Source organism: Sycon ciliatum, chromosome 5, assembly GCF_964019385.1.
Source record: "Sycon ciliatum chromosome 5, ocSycCili1.1, whole genome shotgun sequence".
NCBI lineage: Eukaryota > Metazoa > Porifera > Calcarea > Leucosolenida > Sycettidae > Sycon > Sycon ciliatum.
The window spans coordinates 19,308,190-19,327,142 of record NC_088647.1 but is presented as its reverse complement, the minus strand read 5'-3'; the positions used below and the strand labels follow the sequence as shown (position 1 = coordinate 19,327,142).

At 50.4% G+C, this 18,953-nt stretch overlaps 2 protein-coding genes across 5 annotated transcripts in view; both read right to left on the bottom strand.

Moving 5' to 3' along the window:
• Positions 1 to 8,890, bottom strand: part of LOC135817937 (alpha-mannosidase 2-like) — a 28,893-nt gene extending 20,003 nt beyond the window's left edge. The window contains exons 1-7 of one of the 2 annotated variants that reach the window (XM_065331242.1): positions 8,583 to 8,890; positions 5,715 to 6,071; positions 4,303 to 4,447; positions 3,281 to 3,452; positions 2,500 to 2,630; positions 2,061 to 2,237; positions 24 to 112 (exon numbers count right to left, since the gene is read on the bottom strand). In XM_065331242.1, coding sequence (XP_065187314.1) covers positions 24 to 112; positions 2,061 to 2,237; positions 2,500 to 2,630; positions 3,281 to 3,452; positions 4,303 to 4,447; positions 5,715 to 6,071; positions 8,583 to 8,705 — 1,194 coding nt within the window. In that variant the 5' untranslated portion in view covers positions 8,706 to 8,890. The remainder of the gene's footprint in view (positions 1 to 23; positions 113 to 2,060; positions 2,238 to 2,499; positions 2,631 to 3,280; positions 3,453 to 4,302; positions 4,448 to 5,714; positions 6,072 to 8,582) is intronic. The other variant, XM_065331243.1, reaches the window with a different exon arrangement.
• A 6,855-nt stretch (positions 8,891 to 15,745) lies between these two features.
• Positions 15,746 to 18,395, bottom strand: LOC135816651 (uncharacterized). 3 transcript variants are annotated; one of them, XM_065329807.1, is made up of 5 exons: positions 17,974 to 18,395; positions 17,786 to 17,860; positions 17,366 to 17,420; positions 17,171 to 17,274; positions 15,746 to 16,255 (listed from the first exon to the last, which is right to left on the bottom strand). In XM_065329807.1, the coding sequence occupies exons 1-5, from the start codon at positions 18,249 to 18,251 to the stop codon at positions 16,240 to 16,242; spliced, it is 528 nt and encodes a 175-aa protein (XP_065185879.1). In that variant the 5' UTR covers positions 18,252 to 18,395; the 3' UTR covers positions 15,746 to 16,239. The 3 variants fall into 3 exon arrangements, 2 of the variants coding, with proteins under 2 accessions (XP_065185879.1, XP_065185881.1); XM_065329809.1 differs by having other exon boundaries at positions 17,786 to 18,395; XR_010553432.1 differs by lacking the exon at positions 15,746 to 16,255 and adding an exon at positions 16,818 to 16,998 and having other exon boundaries at positions 17,061 to 17,274; positions 17,786 to 18,395.
• Between the last annotated feature and the right edge of the window lie 558 nt (positions 18,396 to 18,953).

Here is an 18,953-nt window from a genome sequence, read left to right as displayed (position 1 = left end):
TCTACTTGACAAGACATGCTAACCTTGGGGTCGGGTCCACAGGTGTGAGGGACATCATAGGAATAGAACGGCATCATGTGCGTCAACATGTCCGTGTTGCCCTGGGTAGAGTCTGCACAAGCCGACACACACAAAGACGAGAGAGAGACAGAGGGAGAGGGAGAGGGAGAGGGAGAGGGAGAGAGAGAGAGAGAGAGAAAATGAAAGAGAACAGCAGCAGCAGCAGCAGCAGTGACAACAAACAAGAATCGACCATGAGTAAAGAAAGTCAAGCACAACCCAAACACCTGCTACAGGTAGTCTGCATGGTGGCTGTGATGAGACACTGCAGCCACTCAGCAGGTGACAAGGTTGAACTGACCAATGAACAGGTGAAAACCTTGATCCATAGCACTAACACAGGCGAAGAAAAACAACGCGACACATGACACAGCACATAGCTCGTACAGCACACAGTGCATCATCAGCCGTGACAATACTGCAGTGAACATAACAGTCTGTCAGATTTTATCACCTCTCACATAGTGAACAACCCTTAGAGTTGTATCGCCTCTCACATAGTGAACAATGGCGCAGAGTCTAGCACAGTATCCAACTCACACCTACTGCCCACAGAGTCACACACGTATGCATGTACGTACGTGCACACGCACGCGCGCGCACACACACACACACACACTTTTTTTAAACTGGGGCTAAACAGGAGCCTATTAGAAGATAGACTCCTGCTTAGCCTGCCGGCTGTGTATGGCTTCTTCTTCGCCGAAAAGAACATGTGACTAAACCAGTGACGTGTCTGTGGAACCCCGCCATTGGACGGATGGCATTGCACAACATTTATGAATAGTGCAGTGGGAGATATAGACAAGACCCATGGCTTTGCAAACCTGATCTATAACCAGAGGTAGGCAAGAAACCAAATTGTAGAAGAAGAAGTTGGTTTCAGATCCACCAATCTGCACTTTGGGCAGCGTAAACCAGTCTAGAGTTTGTGAAACCCGGCCGAATGTTGTGTTCCTTTATGTATGACTTTCCCCGATCCCAAATTTTGATACACAATTGCACGACTATGTTGAAGAAGTTGGCCGGAAAATGCTGTGGAAAATCTCAAGGTTTCTATGGTTAGTCGGCAAAGCATTAGTACATTCAGACACTGAATGGACTGTACAGTAAAAACCTGGTTTAAGCGGCCACCTCACAGTGCAAGCAAAAGCTGTCGTTAACGCCACAGGTGGTTTTTAGAGCAAGGTGCCATACATCCCCGGCATATCGGATTGTGTACATACTTCCACCAAGAGTAGATAAACAAGAGTGTGCAACTCCGGATCTCTTCTGCACAATCTGCAGATACCCCCGCCCGCGGCGGAATTTTTTGTTGACGTTAGCCCTTGGCGGATTATGCCGGCATAATATTTGGCATAATCTTGGGATTTCGTCAAAAAATTATGCTCCGGCATAATATACGGATTCCAACGTGTAAGGTCGGCATAATCTTTCGGTTTAGACAAAAATTATGCTTAGGGCATAATACAGCTTTGTCAGAAAGCCCTGGGGCCGCGTGTGTATATGCGTGGTTTCTCAATCCTCTATGTACAGCGTGAATACACAGTGGAACCAAGCATAATTCAGCATATTTGTTGGCATAATTGTGGCATAATCAAAAGCATAATTTGACGATTGGCCGAGCATAGTCCGCCAATGGCTAGTTGACGTCACCTTTTTTCAGAAGAACGCGCATTTTGCCCCAGAGCAGTGTGAGAGCACGTGCTGGGCACCAACTTTGTAATGACAGCCCGGCCAAGTGCACGAGGCATAACTTTCCAAAAGACTCGCAGCGCGTGCATCGTCGAAAAGATTACGTCAACAAAAAAGTCCGCCGCGGGCCAACCCATATCCCGGAGTTGCACACTCTTGTTTATCTACTCTTGCTTCCACTGTATGTGATACACTGTACATGTACATGGTCCGCTGTATGTGATACACTGCACATGTACATGGTCCGCTGTATGTGATACACTGTACATGCATAATATGACCATGTGCATAGATGCCATGCTCACCCCAGGTCTGCTTCCAGCTGAACTCCAGGCTCTTTTGGCGCGCGAACTGCTTCTTGACAATGTAGTGGGTGCGCTGGATCAGCATGAAATCGAACTTCATGCGCTTCAGGATGTAGGCCATCGTCGGCGAGTGGCCAAACGGATCGATAGCCCAGCCACTGGACGGGATGATATTTTCTACACAAGACACGAAGCAAACAAACAGGATAGGCAATGAGCTATGAACTACATATCCAACTGAAAACTTTGCCAAAGCACCTCAACTGATGATGTAACCGCCTAAACTCCATATAGAGAGCTGCATGTGGAGTCTTCAAGCCATTACTCTACCTCACTGTTACGTGATTGTAAGCATGAGATGTTCGTGAAGCACAGTGAATACATGGTGGTGTGCACATTGCGCAGTGACTGTTGACTGGCTAGAGTATGGGCAACTCACCGCCAACGTTGTGCCGTATCCACTCGTGGCCCTCAATCATCTGGTCGATCATGGCAAAGTAGTGTGTGTTGGCCTCATCGTTCATCACCCACCCTCCCGTCACGATCTCCAGCTGCTTGTTTCGAACAAGCCTTCACAAGACACAAACAAAAGGAGATTAATCAGACACAGACACGATGAGCATGCATCCATAGGATATAATACAAGAATGGTCGGAGCATAATCCAGGGCTGTGAAGCTAACTGTCAGCATGACAAAGGAAGGGAGAGGGATAGAGAGAGAGAGAGAGAGAGAGAGAGAGAGAGAGAGAGTGTGTGTGTGTGTGTGTGTGTGTGTGTGTGTGTGTGTGTGTGTGTGTGTGTGTGTGTGTGTGTGTGTGTGTGTGTGTGTGTGTGTGAGAGAGAGAGAGAGAGAGAGAGAGAGAGAGAGAGAGAGAGAGAGAGAGAGAGAGAGAGAGAGAGAGAGAGAGAGAGAGAGAGAGAGAGAGAGAGAGAGAGAGAGAGAGAGAGAGAGAGAGAGAGAGAGAGAGAGAGAGAGAGAGAGAGAGAGAGAGAGAGAGAGAGAGAGAGAGAGAGAGAGAGAGAGAGAGAGAGAGAGAGAGAGAGAGAGAGAGAGAGAGAGAGAGAGAGAGAGAGAGAGAGAGAGAGAGAGCTGGAGACACAGAGAGACAGACAGACAGGCAGACAGACAGATAAAGACAGAACGAGAGAAAACGAGATGGATGTATGATGTAAGAGTGCAATTGCATGGGAAGCAAGAAGAGTGAACAAATAAATCATACTTGCGGAATTTCTCCTTCATATTGTCGCCTTGCTCATTCCACCACATGGACAAGTAGGACATCTCAGCCCAGATGAACTTCCTATCGCTCTTCTCCGAAAGAAAGTTAACAATATTATTCAAGATAGAGCGTGTCTGCGCTTCATAGTAGCCTTCAACAGTTTTCAGCCAGCCTGCGGGAAGGACGAATTAAAACAGAACATCACAATGTCACTTCACTCACACTCTCCCATACTTCTCACATATTGCAGGGATGAATTTATCCTGTATCGCATCGCAGTTTGCGATGCAAAATCGATCTACTGCTACTCAAAAGTCATCGTGACTCGCAGAAAACTGAGATACATACAAACTGTCTATGCCTAGCCTTTACTGTCAAGTAACATGCATACAGTGCAGTGTATGTGGTGCAGGCACTCTCAATCTGCGTGCACATGTATGATTCAGTCGTTTTTTTGCAAATGCGCTTTCAGGCATCATTCTCAAGAAGGACAATGCGGTAAACACCCAACCTTCAAAGAAAAATGCTCACCAAAATCAAAGGCTGCTACACAATTGTGATTTTGTATAGCAGAAACTGCTATGCAAAATTATGACAATAAATTCATCCCTGTATTGTGTTGTCTGCACGTTTATATTCTCATCACTTTCCTATTACACTGCAGTAGTTGACTTACATCTTTAGCACATTCGTTGCATACTTAGATGAATTTATATTTGCACTTCTTCAGAATAATTATAGTGATTGTTTCTCTGTTCCGACAGCCTGACACCTGGTGTATGCATACAAAACCATACAACTAGTGGGTAGAAAAGATGTTCTCTCTGTCTCTCTCTCTCTCTGTCTCTGTCTGTCTCTGTCTCTCTGTCTTTCTCTGTCTCTCTGTGTCGGTGTGTCTGTCTGTCCGTCTGTCTGTCTGTCTCTCTCTCTGTGTCTCTGTCTGTGTGTCTGTCTGACTCTCTGTCTCTCTCCTCACTGAAGTCTCAAGTAATGCAGGGGACACCACAGTAAGAATACCATACCTGGGTCGTTGTGAGAATGAGGGACAACAAACACGTGTAAGGGCTCCTTGTCGAAATCAGACATCGAGTATGATAATTCAAAACCCTGTTTCCATACGCCGCCATCGATATCTGCAAAGTCTTCTTTCTCAAGAAACTCATCCATCTGCAAAAAAAAGTGAGCACCAAAGGAGAGCAGCAGCAGCAACAACCAAGAATCAACCATGAGTAAAGAAAGTCAAGCACAACCCAAACACCTGCTACAGGTAGTCTGCATGGTGGCTGTGATGAGACACTGCAGCCACTCAGCAGGTGACAAGGTTGAACTGACCAATGAACAGGTGAAAACCTTGATCTATAACACTAACACAGGCGAAAAACAACGCGACACGTGACACAGCACATAGCTCGTACAGCACACGCAGTGCACCATCAGCCGAGATCATAATACAGCAGTGAATATGACAGTTTGTCACTTTGCCCGGCAGATTTTTATCGCCTCTCATCACAGACTGAACAACGGCGGCGCATAGTCTAACACAGTCAAACTCACGCCCTCTGCTCACAGAGTGACACCCATACACACACGCGCACGCACACACGCATGCGTGCGGGCACGCATACACACACACACGCACGCGCACACACACACACACACATGCACAAGGGAAAGGTGAGGGAAGAGAAAAGTGGCCATACATGTGCACAGATTGGCATCACAGCTCGAATCTACAACACACTAATAATGTGACAATGGCAAAAAGGCAGTGCAGGTTGCAATTCGGAGCTCCGTGGCATAAACAAAATCACCAGACAATGATACCAATAAGGAAACGGCAAACAGGCTTTTGTACCAATATCTTCGGATGCATGCATTTCCTGAACGGAGGGAATATTTCCTGTCCACAGCACCTACACTGCTCCGCAACATGGCTGCCAGTACTATCACCCCTATCAAGGTCAAGGTGAAAATGAAGTACATGTATGATATGATGCTATAGAGAGATGACAATCCCAATAGGCAATACTGTACAAGCAGAAATATTCGTCTGGAATTTAATTTCGTCTTTTTCGTGCTGGACTCATGTCGATTTGTCCAGCTTTTCAACACACTCTTATGATCCATGGACGAAATTTACAACCGGACGAACTCCCTTTCTTTGGAGTTGGACGAAATCATCGACCGACGAAATGTTCTGCCTGTACAGTACGCACCAACGCAGTCCAATACACTCATACATCGGTTATCTGGGCAGTCTGGCACCGGTGACCGGACACTGCCCGTAACTTTGAAAAGTCCATATCAAAACTCTGAATCACATACATTTTGATGGAGAAAGGCCATGGCATATGAAGTCATGATTAAGGGTGCCCGGTAGACCAAAGTACCCGTAACTTCGGTGGCCGGATAGCCGAGGCATGAGTGTACTCACCTTGATGCCGGTTTTAGACGGCATGGCATTCGTCACACTGCATACATCGCCACTGGCAACAGGCTGGACAAACTTGAATGTTGGGCGGCTAAGGGCGGGCATTGCCACTTCTCGCTTCTTGACCGCATCGTCCACTGCGCCAACGCCAGTGGGAGCACCTTGCTGCTGCTGCTGCTGCTGCTGCTGCTGGTCATGGCTTATCGACTGCTCCAGTGGACGAGTAGTCTCTTTGACCATAGCTGCCAGTTTGGGATTCTTGGCCATGGCGTGAGTCAGCTGCCGAGCCAAATCATTCTTCTCCTTTTCCAGCTCCTTGAAGTCCTTGTCAATGCTCTCGATGACTGTATTCAACTGCTGCTGCACCCACACACGCAGCAGAAAACAAGGATTTAATTAAACTGAACGTACAACTAATGCCACGGGATGTACAACAAAACAACATCGTGATGTCAGAGTCGAAATATGGAGACAGGCAGGGCATGCGATACGCCGAACGTAAATCTGCTGTGTTGTGTCAAATGCCAGGTAAAGTTGTCACATTTTCTAAAACATTTCTGGTAACAATTTTTTTACGGATGCGAAATAGACCAGCGGAACACATCCGGTACGCACTGTACCGCGTACACTTGCTTAGTGTAGTGTACTAGTGTGGGCATTGTCAAGAGCATGGGTACATTGCCCAATAGTGAAGTATGTTCGGATAAGAAGACAGTACCATGGGTATTACGGAGGACTAGCAAGACGAAATTCGCGTTCGCGTTCGCTCTCCAAGGAAAGTCGAACTCAGTGACGGAATTCGCGTTATGAGAAGGATTAGCAAACAGAATTCGCACATGCATGATGTTGACACGACGTACATTGTGTACAGACAGTACAGCATGGCAAATTTATGACTGCCCTGACACGAATCTGCGATTCGTGTTCCGACTACTTTTCCGAACGAAAAATGTGAAAGTTTGCAATCCAGTTCGCGAACTGAAAAATGTTTGCGAACGCGAATTTCGTCTTGCTAATCCTCCGTATTAACTATTTAATGCGTGCACTTTACTGCTCCCCTTGGAGCTACCTCTTATCATAGTTCCACTGTTGCTTGCTTGACTGGAGATCATGTTTAGCAAACAATAAAGCATATAAACTGTAGGGCATACTATAATACTGTAAATATACAAAATTTCGGCGCTGCAAAATTTCGGCACTTCACGAATTTTGACATTTCGGCGGCGATTTATTTTCGGCGTGGGGTAGAGGCGCTAGTATAGTGCGACAGATGCTGTGAAAAATTTCATCGGCGTTTTAATTTAGGCATTTTGGGTCGGTGCCGAATATAGCCGAAATTAAATAGCTGCCGAAAATTTGTATATTTACAGTAGCTGGTCCCCATTTTAGGGAGTGCACGGCCACTTATGTGTACGATGGCAAGTGCATACCATTCATGGTCATTTATATGTGCATGCTGAACCTGGGTCGAAATTTTTTGGGGGGGGGGGGGGTGCGCATTCACATTCAAAACAGCTCGGATAAGGCGACCACTCGCTCAACGCGACCGACGACCACCCGTCCGCGACCGCGTTGCACAGTGCTAGTACATGTAAATGTACGCATTGCATGGTAGATCTACACATCAGTGCAGGAAGTGTAGATGTACATGGTGTATGCACGACACTTGACACGTCTGAGGTCCCCAGGCACAGGAGTCGTGGTAGAGTAGCATAGGTGTGTGCACTGTGATACACTGATCAAAATGATGTATCACATGTGGATATGGTCATGTGACCCACTGGACCTGGATAAGAAGACCACCTGGCCACGGCGACCACTTTTTCTCGTCCCTTGAGGGGTCGCCTTGGACAGGTTTCGCTGTACTCCGGAAAATACGGTAATATTGAACATTGCCGAGTTTCGCCATGACGGTAACCCATTGGAGATTAGAGCTGCACATTCACCGCAGCAAAAGTCAGTGTTGGCGATATTGAAAAAAAGCTGGCTGGAAGTGAGGATCTGATATTGATGCTCCTGCAGTCCAGCAAGCTGGCAGCATTACAGTTGTCCTCATGTCTATTGCAGAGTACGCGCGGGTGCTTTTGACAGCGAAGCGCGTGAAGACCGTGCTCAGATTCGACGTGAATGAGACTGCCTGGGCCATCTCATGAAGATCGACGCCGAACGTCCGGACATTGAGGACTCCCCTTCCAGCAGGCAGTGACAACAAGGGGTAGCCAGTGCAACCCACAGATGAGGGTGCGAGACAATTCTTTCAATTTTGTGTGACCATGGTGCAACTGCTGAACTCTGTTCAATGATTTCATGTGCCTCTACCATCTGAGCACGTGAAAGTGGGGCTCTTTCTCCTGGAGTTGCATACTCTGGTTTATGTACTATGTTTTTATGTGGCATAGATGGGGAGTTGCACACTCTGGTTTGTGTACTCTTACCTAAACACATCCTGGCATGACATGGCCGGCGGAACCGGTCAGGCTGGTCCGGCCATGGCCGGACCACTTTCCCAGCTGGATGGTCCATGTGATTCGTGCAAAACCGGTGTAAAAAATCCAGAGCCTCGAGGTACATGATTCGACTGTATTGCCGACGTGTGATGTGCTTCGAAGTAGCTCAGGACTCCGTGACCGGCACTGTATGGCTGATATGGATAAAAAAAAGTTTTGTTTGTGTTCTTTTACTATAATTTTCTGCATTTTCTGGAGCCTTAGAGAGATGCCCAAATTCGCTCTATTTCACGTAAATTTTAAATATTTCTCCCGGGGGACGTCCCCCGGACCCCCTCAAAGGTTCGCCGGACCACTCCCAAACTCCTTCCTCCGGCCCTGCATGAGATCTTGAATTTATTACAAGCCTATTATAACAACTTACGGCCAAGTAGGGTTTCATGGTTGTTGTCGGACGGTCGGGATCCCGAACTTCCATCATTAGGTACATCCATGCACACGAGAAAAGAAATATTGCTGGGCCAACGATGGCCACCCATCTCTTCATCTTTGAAATCTGAATCTGACAATTATAACTGAAGCGCAGGAAATGCGTTCTCTATCTTGAGTTAGGCTGCTACTGTTACTGTACTGTCCAGCTGCCTTCTGGCGGCCTTGATAAGTATTGTCATATCAGCATACTGAGTATAATTGTACAAAGACGGAGCTCACATGCACAGCTTCTACAAATAATAATAATATTAGAAGTCCGAATGACGAAGCTGACGCACATGCACAGGTCACTCAAACTCAAACTCAGAGACAATCAACATCAACTCTTTGACATGTATAATTATGTAGATCTACCATGCAAGCATCGTGCATCCCGACGTCTCGCGTCTCCACGTAGCTACGTAGATCTACGGTGCAGCAAGTGCAACTGACGAGCAGAGATCAGAGAGTAGATCTACGAGACTCGTGAGTCGTGACGCGTAGATCTACCGAGTCGTGACGACATAGTGGTTGTACAGTACCAAGCAGGGAGTAGTAAAATACATGTATTTTACTACTCCCTGGTACCAAGAGTTTTTTTTTTTTTTTTTTTTTTTTTTTTTACAACCTGTACAAATTTATTTTATTTTTATTTTTTTCTTGACCCGACCCGGATCCGGACCCGGGTTGATTTCATTTTTTAAGCTGAGTAATTATTTATTATTATGTTTGGCACCTATGATCAGGGGATGGCCCACGCCTGGTAAAAAAAAGTTAACCCTCATGCCACACAAGAGAGACGAGCCTGTGGGGTGTCGCAAGCGTTTATTCCAGCATGAATAATCATGAGCCTGTGATCGGTAATCAAGTATGACGTACATGTACTCAGTATGAGGTCATGATTATTATGATGTACACATATCACGCATCAGAGAGGCAAGGACAGCAGAAGCGACCCGCGGGGTCCTGCGCCGTCGGAACGGCTACGTGTACTACTAGGTTGCTATGGCAGCGGAACACTAAATCTTAGTACACATGAATAGTTCAATGGTGCCGATGTGCGTGCACTATGCGGCGCCCATCGGCAGCATGCACCCGTGCCTCCTGCCTTTTAAATGGTGTGGGAGGGTGGGAAACAATTTCTGCGGCGGGCAGGCACAACAAACAACTGGTGAATGTCTTTACTTGTTCCTGCCTTGCGAGGGTGGCCTTGGGTGAGCTTGCACCCGAGGCGGATAGGTGGCTTATACGGCATGCCGTACGCGCATCGCGGTTGCGAATGCTTGCGTGGGGCCGGGGCCCCGCGTGGGAGCCTGGCAGTGCGTACGACTTTAGCGGAGTCGTATGAAACTTAGCCGGTTTTGGCGTGTCCGCGGACGGCATCTCCATGCGGGAGATGCGGCTCTGTGACATGTAGGTTAACTACGGTTTGCGCAACGCAAACCAACATTTAACCCTCATGCCACACAAGAGAGACGAGCCTGTGGGGTGTCGCAAGCGTTTATTCCAGCATGAATAATCATGAGCCTGTGATCGGTAATCAAGTATGACGTACATGTACTCGGTATGAGGTCATGATTATTATGATGTACACATATCACGCATCAGAGAGGCAAGGACAGCAGAAGCGACCCGCGGGGTCCTGCGCCGTCGGAACGGCTACGTGTACTACTAGGTTGCTATGGCAGCGGAACACTAAATCTTAGTACACATGAATAGTTCAATGGTGCCGATGTGCGTGCACTATGCGGCGCCCATCGGCAGCACCCGTGCCTCCAATAAAAGTACCGAGTGGCTTGCGACACGCAGGCTCTAGTAGTGCTGTGGCATGCCTGCGGGCCTGCGAATGTACGTACGATATGTCCCGCTGGACCAGCGGCCTGCAGCCGTCAGGGCATACTCTGGGGTGCCTTGATCCGCCATGTGTGTGGCTCCCCCGGCGCGTAAGGAATGGCTGCTGATGCTTGGACCTAGCACTTAAAAAAAAGTCTTTGTGTAGGACAGCATTGATGTCGTTCGGCGTGAGACGGCGACCATCCTGAAACTTGAAGAGGGGTTGCTTGTCATTGCTCCATTTGCTGGACCGAGCGTAAGCCTGCAGGGCTTGGACGGGACATAGTGCAGGGTCAGCGTAGCGATGCAGCGCTACCTCCCCGCCTGTTGTTAATTGAGACGTCTTCGTCCTCTGGAGCTGCAGAGAGGCCTCCTGCTGGGCTAGTTGGAGGTGTTCGTGCCTCAGCGTCTTGAAGCCGCCGAGACCGTGTGGTGACAGCGACGTGTACTCACTCGCACGCAGCAGGCCGTGGAAGGCTGTCGTCAGAGCAGCCCATAGTATTAGTCTGTCTGCCGGAGAGTACAAGGACAGATCCAAGAACTGGCGGAGAGCCTTCAGCTGGTGGACGGTGATCGCTTGGCGCTGATGGCGTGCTGACGGATGCCTGGGGAGCGACGCTCTCTTCCTCTCTAAGCCCGTGAGCAGGGCTGTGATGCGGCTTGAGGATGTAACCCCGACCGGGCCTCCCATGCGGAGGAGGTGGTATTTGACCGCGGCCAGGTAGATTCTCAGAGTGCTGGCGCTGACTGAGTGAGACATTGCGGCAGCGAACAGCATGACGTCGTTCTGATCTGGGTGATGTGCGTCGTGGCGCATGCGACCCATGAACTCCAGGAATGCACGCCAGCCTGGGGCGTACGTGCGCTGTGTGCCAGTGGCTATTGAGTTGGCAATCAGGTGCTCTGCTCGCGCTGAGAGAGCGGCGGCTAGCGAGCCTAGGAGGACACAGGCACAAGCGCATGCAACACAAATGCACACACGCATACGCTCCCACACGTGCACATTCCCTAAACAGGCAGCATGGCACAGCAGCCAAGCTGCGGTGTATGCATGCTGCGTCGAGTCGCCGAGCGGCGGCCCGCTTCCCGGAACACACTGGCCCGGCGGCGTGGCTGCGGATTGTAAGCAGGGGACCCGTGGGTTATGCTAGTGGGAGATCTCCCCCTGACCTCAGCGGGGCGTTCCTGTACTGGTTTGGCCGAGGTTCGCCCTTGTCCCGTGGGGCTAATGCAAATACGACCCGAGAGCCCCCTCCTCCCCAGCCCCGCGGGCTGGGAGCCTCTGCTATTGGCCTAATCCATAGATACTTAGCCTTGCGGGTGGACGCATGGAGGGGCACGTAAGCGTTGGCTTGCATAGCCGTGGCTTGCGGCGGTAAGCGATCCTCCGGCGGGAGGTGGACATCCGGCGGGATGTTATGCAAGCAGGGCTGGCGACCCTGGACAGACACACAGAACAATAGACAGCGCTAGCGGGCGGCGAAGCCTTGGCTCGGCGGAGCCGAAGCTTGCAGCGGTAGTAGTGTCTGTAAGCGATTCTCCAGCGGGAGGTGGACATCTGGCGGGATGTTATGCGAGCGGGGCTAGCGACCCTGGATAGACACACAGAACAATAGACAGCGGGCGGCGAAGCCTTGGCTCGGCGGAGTCGTAGCTTGCAGCGGTAGTGTCTGTAAGCGATCCTCCGGCAGGAGGTGGACATCCGGCGGGATGTTATGCGAGCGGGGCTGGCGACCCTGGACAGACACACAGAACAATAGACAGCGGGCGGCGAAGCATTGGCTCGGCGGAGCCGTAGCTTGCAGCGGTAGTGTCTACAAGCGATTCTCCAGCGGGAGGTGGACCTCCGGCGGGATGTTATGCGAGCGGGGCTAGCGACCCTGGATAGACACACAGAACAACAGACAGCGGGCGGCGAAGCCTTGGCTGGGCGGAGCCGTAGCTTGCAGCGGTAGTGTCTGTAAGCGATTCTCCGGCGGGAGGTGGACATCCGGCGGGATGCTATGCGAGCGGGGCTAGCGACCCTGGATAGACACACAGAACAATAGACAGCGGGCGGCGAAGCGTTGGCTCGCGGAGCCGTTGCTTGCGGCGGTGGTGTCTGCAGGCGATCCTCCGGCGGGAGGCGGACATCCGGCGGGATGTTATGCATGCGGCTTGCGATCCTGGATATATACGCAGAGCACAAGACAGCGAGCAGGTCAGGCTCGCAGAGCCGTGCCCCTAGTATACGTGCAAACATACAACCTGCTAGGTAGGCTTAACGCCCTCTACAATTTGCCTCGGTAGCACGGCAACGCGGTGCCTGGCCCTTATTTGTTTGCGCCATACGGGCCACGCGTGTCGCGTACGTATGGAGCGCCCCCGAGTACAGCGGTCGCCGGTCCGGGGCCTGCGGGGTGTCGGCCACCATTCCTCCCAAAAAAGAAAAAAGGGAGTTCTAAGGGGCCGGATAAGCCCGGTAAGCCCACAGAGTGGTAAGATAGACCATGAAGGGTTCGCCCTGGCGAGGGCATGGATAATCATTGACCGCGGAAACTGTAGGTGGGTTAGTAGGGTAGGGGAAACAAAACAACGAGAAAAGAGCAGATATGCGAGATGCTGGGTTGGGGGGACTACGGACGTACGGCGAGCCCGCGTAGTGGTGGCTGGGATTGCCGGAAGCTTGAATTGGGCGGCTGGAGCGCTTGGCCAACTGCAGACGGTTGCAACTATCCGTTGTCGGATTGCCGGGCACTTGCGAGTGATGATGGGGCAGGCTCCGCGTCGGAACCAGACGGCGGAAGCGCTGGAACTGGGCCCGGGAGAGTGCGTCTGCGATGCTGTTGTCGACGCCGGCGATGTGACGGACGAGCCGGCAGAAGTTGTGGCGAGCGGCAAGTTGCATGGTGCTGCGTATCAGGGCCATGACCCCGGCGTGTCGGCATAATGCCGGACTCCCAGGCGGTGCACCCTGCTGAATTATCGCAGTGCAAGAGGTCCAGTCTTGCGCACATGGTCTGCTATCGTGTCAATCGTGATTAGAGAGAAACGGTAGGCTTGCTTGTCAATGAACGAATTGACGCTGTTCCCCTCGAGGGCGGACAGGTGCATGATGAGCCGGTGGCCGCCCGACTTCTTGGCGACCACACCTACGCAGGGGTGCGCAGATGGACGAGTGGCGGCGCGTTGAAGGGGCCAGCGGTGTGGCCACGACTGCATTCCGTGGCCAGGTACTGGTTGACGACCTCGGGGTGTGCTGCCGCTGAAGACAAGTTCGGGCTGCGTACGGACACGTCACGGGGTCCAGTGAACCCGATACGACAGCCGGCACGTAAATTGCTAATAAGGGAAAGAACGAATGCAGGATTAGGGTGCGCCAGCAATTCAGTGTGTAATGCATCAATATTGATAGGGGTGCTGGGGTGTAATGCAGCATTGTTCATAGGGGTGTTAGGGGGCGGGTGAATGCAAGAAAGTGGTGCCGGGGCTGATTGCTGTTCACTCTTATTTCTTGGCTGGACAGGCTGACACAGCGTGCGAGCCTTAGCAGAAGAGGCAGGTGTGTCAAAAGCGACATGGGCCGCTGCAGGCGCCGTGATTGTAGCGGCGGCAGATTTCGGTTGATTTAGTGCTTGCACTCTCATTCGCCTGCTTGCCGCGAAAGGCCGAGGTGCACGCTCCGGCCAAGTGCCCCACCTTCTTGCAAATGTTGCAATTGGGGAGGGCCTGTCCCGTGAAACACGTCGCGAAAAGCTCCGTGTCGAGCTCTGCCAGGGATCGGCTTGGGTCCTTTGACAGGGCCTGGCGTGCCCGCGTGTCATGGTCCACGACTGCCGAGAAGTGGTACTTCCCGGCTGCCTGTACCATACGTATTTGATGCTGTATCAGTGCAGCGGCGCAGCGAGGGTGATCGCGGATGGCGATCAGGCTAAAAATAGACCATGCCTCGGTCCATGTGGCAAGGTTCACAATTTTTTCTTTCGGTGCGCTTGTCACAGAAAGTGCCCCTTCCTCGTCTATACGGAACCTCTTAGGGGCTGGCTCCCCGGCAGAAATAGGTTTGGGCGGGAGCAGTATTGCCAGATCTATGTACTCGATTCGTCTTATCCGATCGACTGTCTCCAACGAGACGTGCGAAATACAGGAGGGGTAACCCATGTGCGTATAGTGCATGAATTCATCAGCACACATACCGTCTTCTTGCTCCGTGGCGTTCTCCGGTGCGTTGCCGCTGAGAGCTGCTGCCACGCTGGCTGCCATTATCTGCTGGATAGACTCCCTTTGTGCCTGCGAGAAAGCCATGGTGGGTGCTAGACTATCCCCCGCGTGGGAGCCTGGCATGCAGTGCGTACGACTTTAGCGGAGTCGTATGAACAATGACTTAGCCGGTTTTGGCGTGTCCGCGGACGGCATCTAATCTCCATGCGGGAGATGCGGCTCTGTGACATGTAGGTTAACTACGGCTTGCGCAACGCAAACCAACATTTTAAGTAATTAAAAAAAAAAAAATTAAAAACTGGTGCCAAGAGTACAATCATTACCCATATAAAAACCGCTCTGTGAGCGGTTCTGAAAAACCTCTACTGGTGCAGCCCCGTCGTAAAAGTAAGAAATTAGAACTGGCGCATTGTCCTCCCAAATGTGAACTGATCCACCTAAATCGCGATTGACGGGACCCGAACGCACCAGTAGCACGAGGTTCCTACCTGTGGATGCAGCTGGGGACGCTGGTCCATAGCCAAAGCCAAAGCGGCAAAGGTGGGCTTCGGGGTAGATCTAAAGTGTTGTATGGTAACTTGATCAGCGCCGACGCCGGCTGTGATCCTGTGCCCTCCCGACCTCGTGCTACTGGTGCGTTCGGGTCCCGTCAATCGCGATTTAGGTGGATCAGTTCACATTTGGGAGGACAATGCGCCAGTTCTAATTTCTTACTTTTACGACGGGGCTGCACCAGTAGAGGTTTTTCAGAACCGCTCACAGAGCGGTTTTTATATGGGTAATTTCAGTTCTTTTTCTGTTCCCTCCCCACCCCAGCCCAGCTCCGAAGATAAACATGGTGAGCACGTGCGCGATGCACTGTATGTAGCCATGCAACTGCAGTAGCACACTGAAACATTCCAGCCCTCCCCACCTTGCTACCCCGCACACAGACACCTTGTGACAAACACGCACATGCACATGGCGCACACACACATGGGCACGCACACACATACATACATACACACACACAACCCAAACAGGAAATTCTTGATGAACATTGTATAATGCCATGGAAAGCAGTGGCCACCATACTTCAAGAAGTCAGTTGTGAAACAAAAATAATTCAACTACAATGTGTAGGTAAGCTGGCGGCCAAAGCACAACATTGCAAACCGTGATGATATTTGCCTAAGGATTGCAGTTTGCAGACCACACCATGGAAGCAGTGAATACAGAATTATGGTAATGTCATTTAAAGACAAGCAAAGAAGTGGCCACCATACACCAGAAACTTGCAGAAAGTCACATATCCAACAGATAGAGAAGTGAACAGCATCTGGTACAGCACACACAAAACCAAGCTGACCTGATACTCGTCCGAAGATCGTAAGTGGCAGATCCTTTTCAACGATAGCATGCAGGTGTACGTTACACGCATTGACAAAATCTGACTGTGTCACCGGCATACATTGTCATCACATGCATACCCCACAAGTTACACACATGCACAGTAGAAGCACAATAAAAGCAATGGAAAAATATGAAGGGGTTGCTGAAGCATCTTCACACTTCAATTTCAGACTTCGATGTGGTCGTCACGGGGTGATATATCTGCAAGATACAAGTGATACAGAAAGAAAGCATAAGGTCGTGAGGTAGGCTATGAGACACCACAAATGGGTCACCTACATGTATGTTTTAAGGGCTGGTGTACACACACACGCAGAATTATCATAATCGAGAATTTCCCAAACTACAGAAGAGCAATGAAATCCATTTGCATGCACAGGAGAAATTTTGCAGTATGATGCGCAGCTCGGGAATACACCTGTTGGCAATGGATTACATTCCCATTGGAATTCCCATTCACGTGGGATTCACAGAAGCAATTTGGCAGTGTGCTGCGTAATGCGACACGACCTGCGATTCTGCGTGCGATGCAAACTCGCACAAAATACCATTCACAGAATCACGACAAGACGTCAGCGATGCAACAGCGCCTTGCTGACGTGCCTCAAGTCAAAGCTCAATGAGAATGCGTTTGTCGGTTACAACTGGTACAAATGTACAAGCAATTTCTGAAAATGCTCCTGTGAATCGTGCTTTAAGCAGTGCAGGAATGTCCCTCCTCCGCTCCCCCCCCCCCTCCACACCCTCAGGGAACTTGACAAGGAAGGGTGGTCTTCGCGGTTCCCAACATCTATTTGCAGTTTCTGGTCTCCACTATGTCTTTTCAATGGGGATTTGTACGTACCATAAAAGCAAGCCTAAAAAATGAACAGCACATTTGCCGTCCCCCCACTGGGGAGGATGCATTCCACAGCTATCCTGACAAGATATTCCGAGAAGCGGTGCTGAGTGCAATGCATTGTGAAACTGAAAAAGCTGACCAAGCCGCGGCATATAACGTCTAAACTTCAATTGTAGTTCGCCAGCTGACTACTTTCAAACTCCATGTAGGTTGGAGTACAGCTGGCTTAGAAGTTGACAACAACGGCGCACGCACATAAGCAATGGCCACCTTACCTGTACTGTAGCAGTACTTCCGAGTTCCCGTATGGGAGTGCCCACACTGTGTGTGCAATAGCAGCCTCATCGGACCAGTTCAATGCGACGCGGACAGTCCGACACTGAGGAGGACATTGAAGAAGTCAGAGACAGGAAGAATGGTTGATTTACAATTCAACTAGCAAGGCTGCACACCCACGAGGTTCCACTCACCATTGTGCCGTCCTTCTTGGAACGCAGAAATAACGCTTCCTCTCGAGAACGCAGCCTGTGACAGAGAAAAAGGAAGGAGCATCGCCATCGGCATTGGTCCTCTGCTATCACCGATTGCCGAGTTGCACAGTTCACTCTAACAAGACTGAGGATGCTCAAGAACTCCCCATCCATACCATTATTGGAGTAAGAGGAAAGGTCAGATTGCCTAGTTCCTAGGGCCTAGTATTCCTGGATGCCAGGATGTGCTGCCCCCCCCCCCCCCGCCCCTCCCTTCTACTGCCTGGAAAGGGCAACATACGTGACAGCGTTCACCAGTACAGTCGGAGGAGAACATGGGAGAAGGCAAAAAAGGGCAACACACATGAATCCCTTATAAACAAGCAGTGGCAACTCTAGTACCAGCAATGTTGGACTTACATCCCAGCCATTGCCGCCGGATTCAGCGGCTTCTTCTTCTTCGTCTTGGAAGCACTCCTTCCCGTAAGTTCAGTCCTGGGATCGGGAGTACAGTCGGAGGAGGACGTCGGAAAAGGCAAAAAGGCAACACACATGATTCCCTTATAAGCAAGCAGTGGCAACTCTGGCACCAGCAATGTTGGACTTACATCCCAGCCATTGCCGCCGGATTCCCACGCTTCCTCTTCGTCGTCTTCCAGTTCCCAGGTTCCATCTTGCAAATACTCCTTCTCGTAAGTAAGTGCAGTCCTGGCCTGGGTGGATGCGCAGTACATTGACGATGGCGGAGATGGAGCAGGTCAGGGAGCCCTATAGGGGTCCCGAGAGCAGATTGTGGCCAAATTCGGGACGATGCCGGACGCCAGTCAGTATGAAGTAGCGAATTGCGGACCGCCACGTAGATTGGGGTCGCGGGGTCATAATCCATGGGCACTACTCGTACGTTGCTCCAAAAAAGGGCACTGCACTGTTCCACAGTTGCTGTTAGCGGTCGCCAAAGGCACTTGGTAGGCCGGTAATTGGGTCACGTGTCAACAAAGTGTCAACAACGTGTCAACAACGTGTTGACCACGTGTCTTTAGCGGTACACTAATTTTGGTGTCCCCAAACTGAAAACATCGAGCACCAGTACGAGTACTGGTGCTCGATGTTTTCAGTTTGGGGACCGCGCCCTTATGGTTGTAGTCAGGAGCACTACGCGTCCTCGCCTTGTAACATGCTGTCAAAATCGAAAAGTATACATAGTTGTAGTGACCATGGTGACGTGAATCTAAAAAAAGTAAAAAGTTCATGGCGCATACGAGTAAAATTTCGGCGCTGCAAAATTTCGGCACTTCACGATTTTGGACATTTCGGCGGCGATTTATTTTCGGCGTGGGGTATGTAGAGAGCATGGTATAGACTATAGTATAGTGCGACAGATGCTGTGAAAAATTTCATCGGCGTTTTAAGGCCAAGTAAAAAAAAAAGCTAGATGATCGTCCCCGTCCGCCCCAGTTTTTGTCAGCGCCCCAAGAAATATTTTATTTTTTAAATCGTGAGTTTTACTATATGGACCACATACTACTAGTATATCACAACGTCAGTATCGATCTGCTGAAGAAAGAAAAAGAAAAAAAGAAAAAAAAAG

Bases quoted from the DNA above. Each gene is read 5' to 3' on its own strand.
- LOC135816651 (XM_065329807.1), bottom strand. From the start codon at position 18,251: ATGGATTATGACCCCGCGACCCCAATCTACGTGGCGGTCCGCAATTCG. The intron at 17,861-17,973 runs GTAAGTCCAACA...TCCCGATCCCAG, and splicing joins CCGGCGGCAATGGCTGGGAT to GACTGAACTTACGGGAAGGA. The intron at 17,421-17,785 runs GTAAGTCCAACA...TCTCTGTCACAG, and splicing joins CCGGCGGCAATGGCTGGGAT to GCTGCGTTCTCGAGAGGAAG.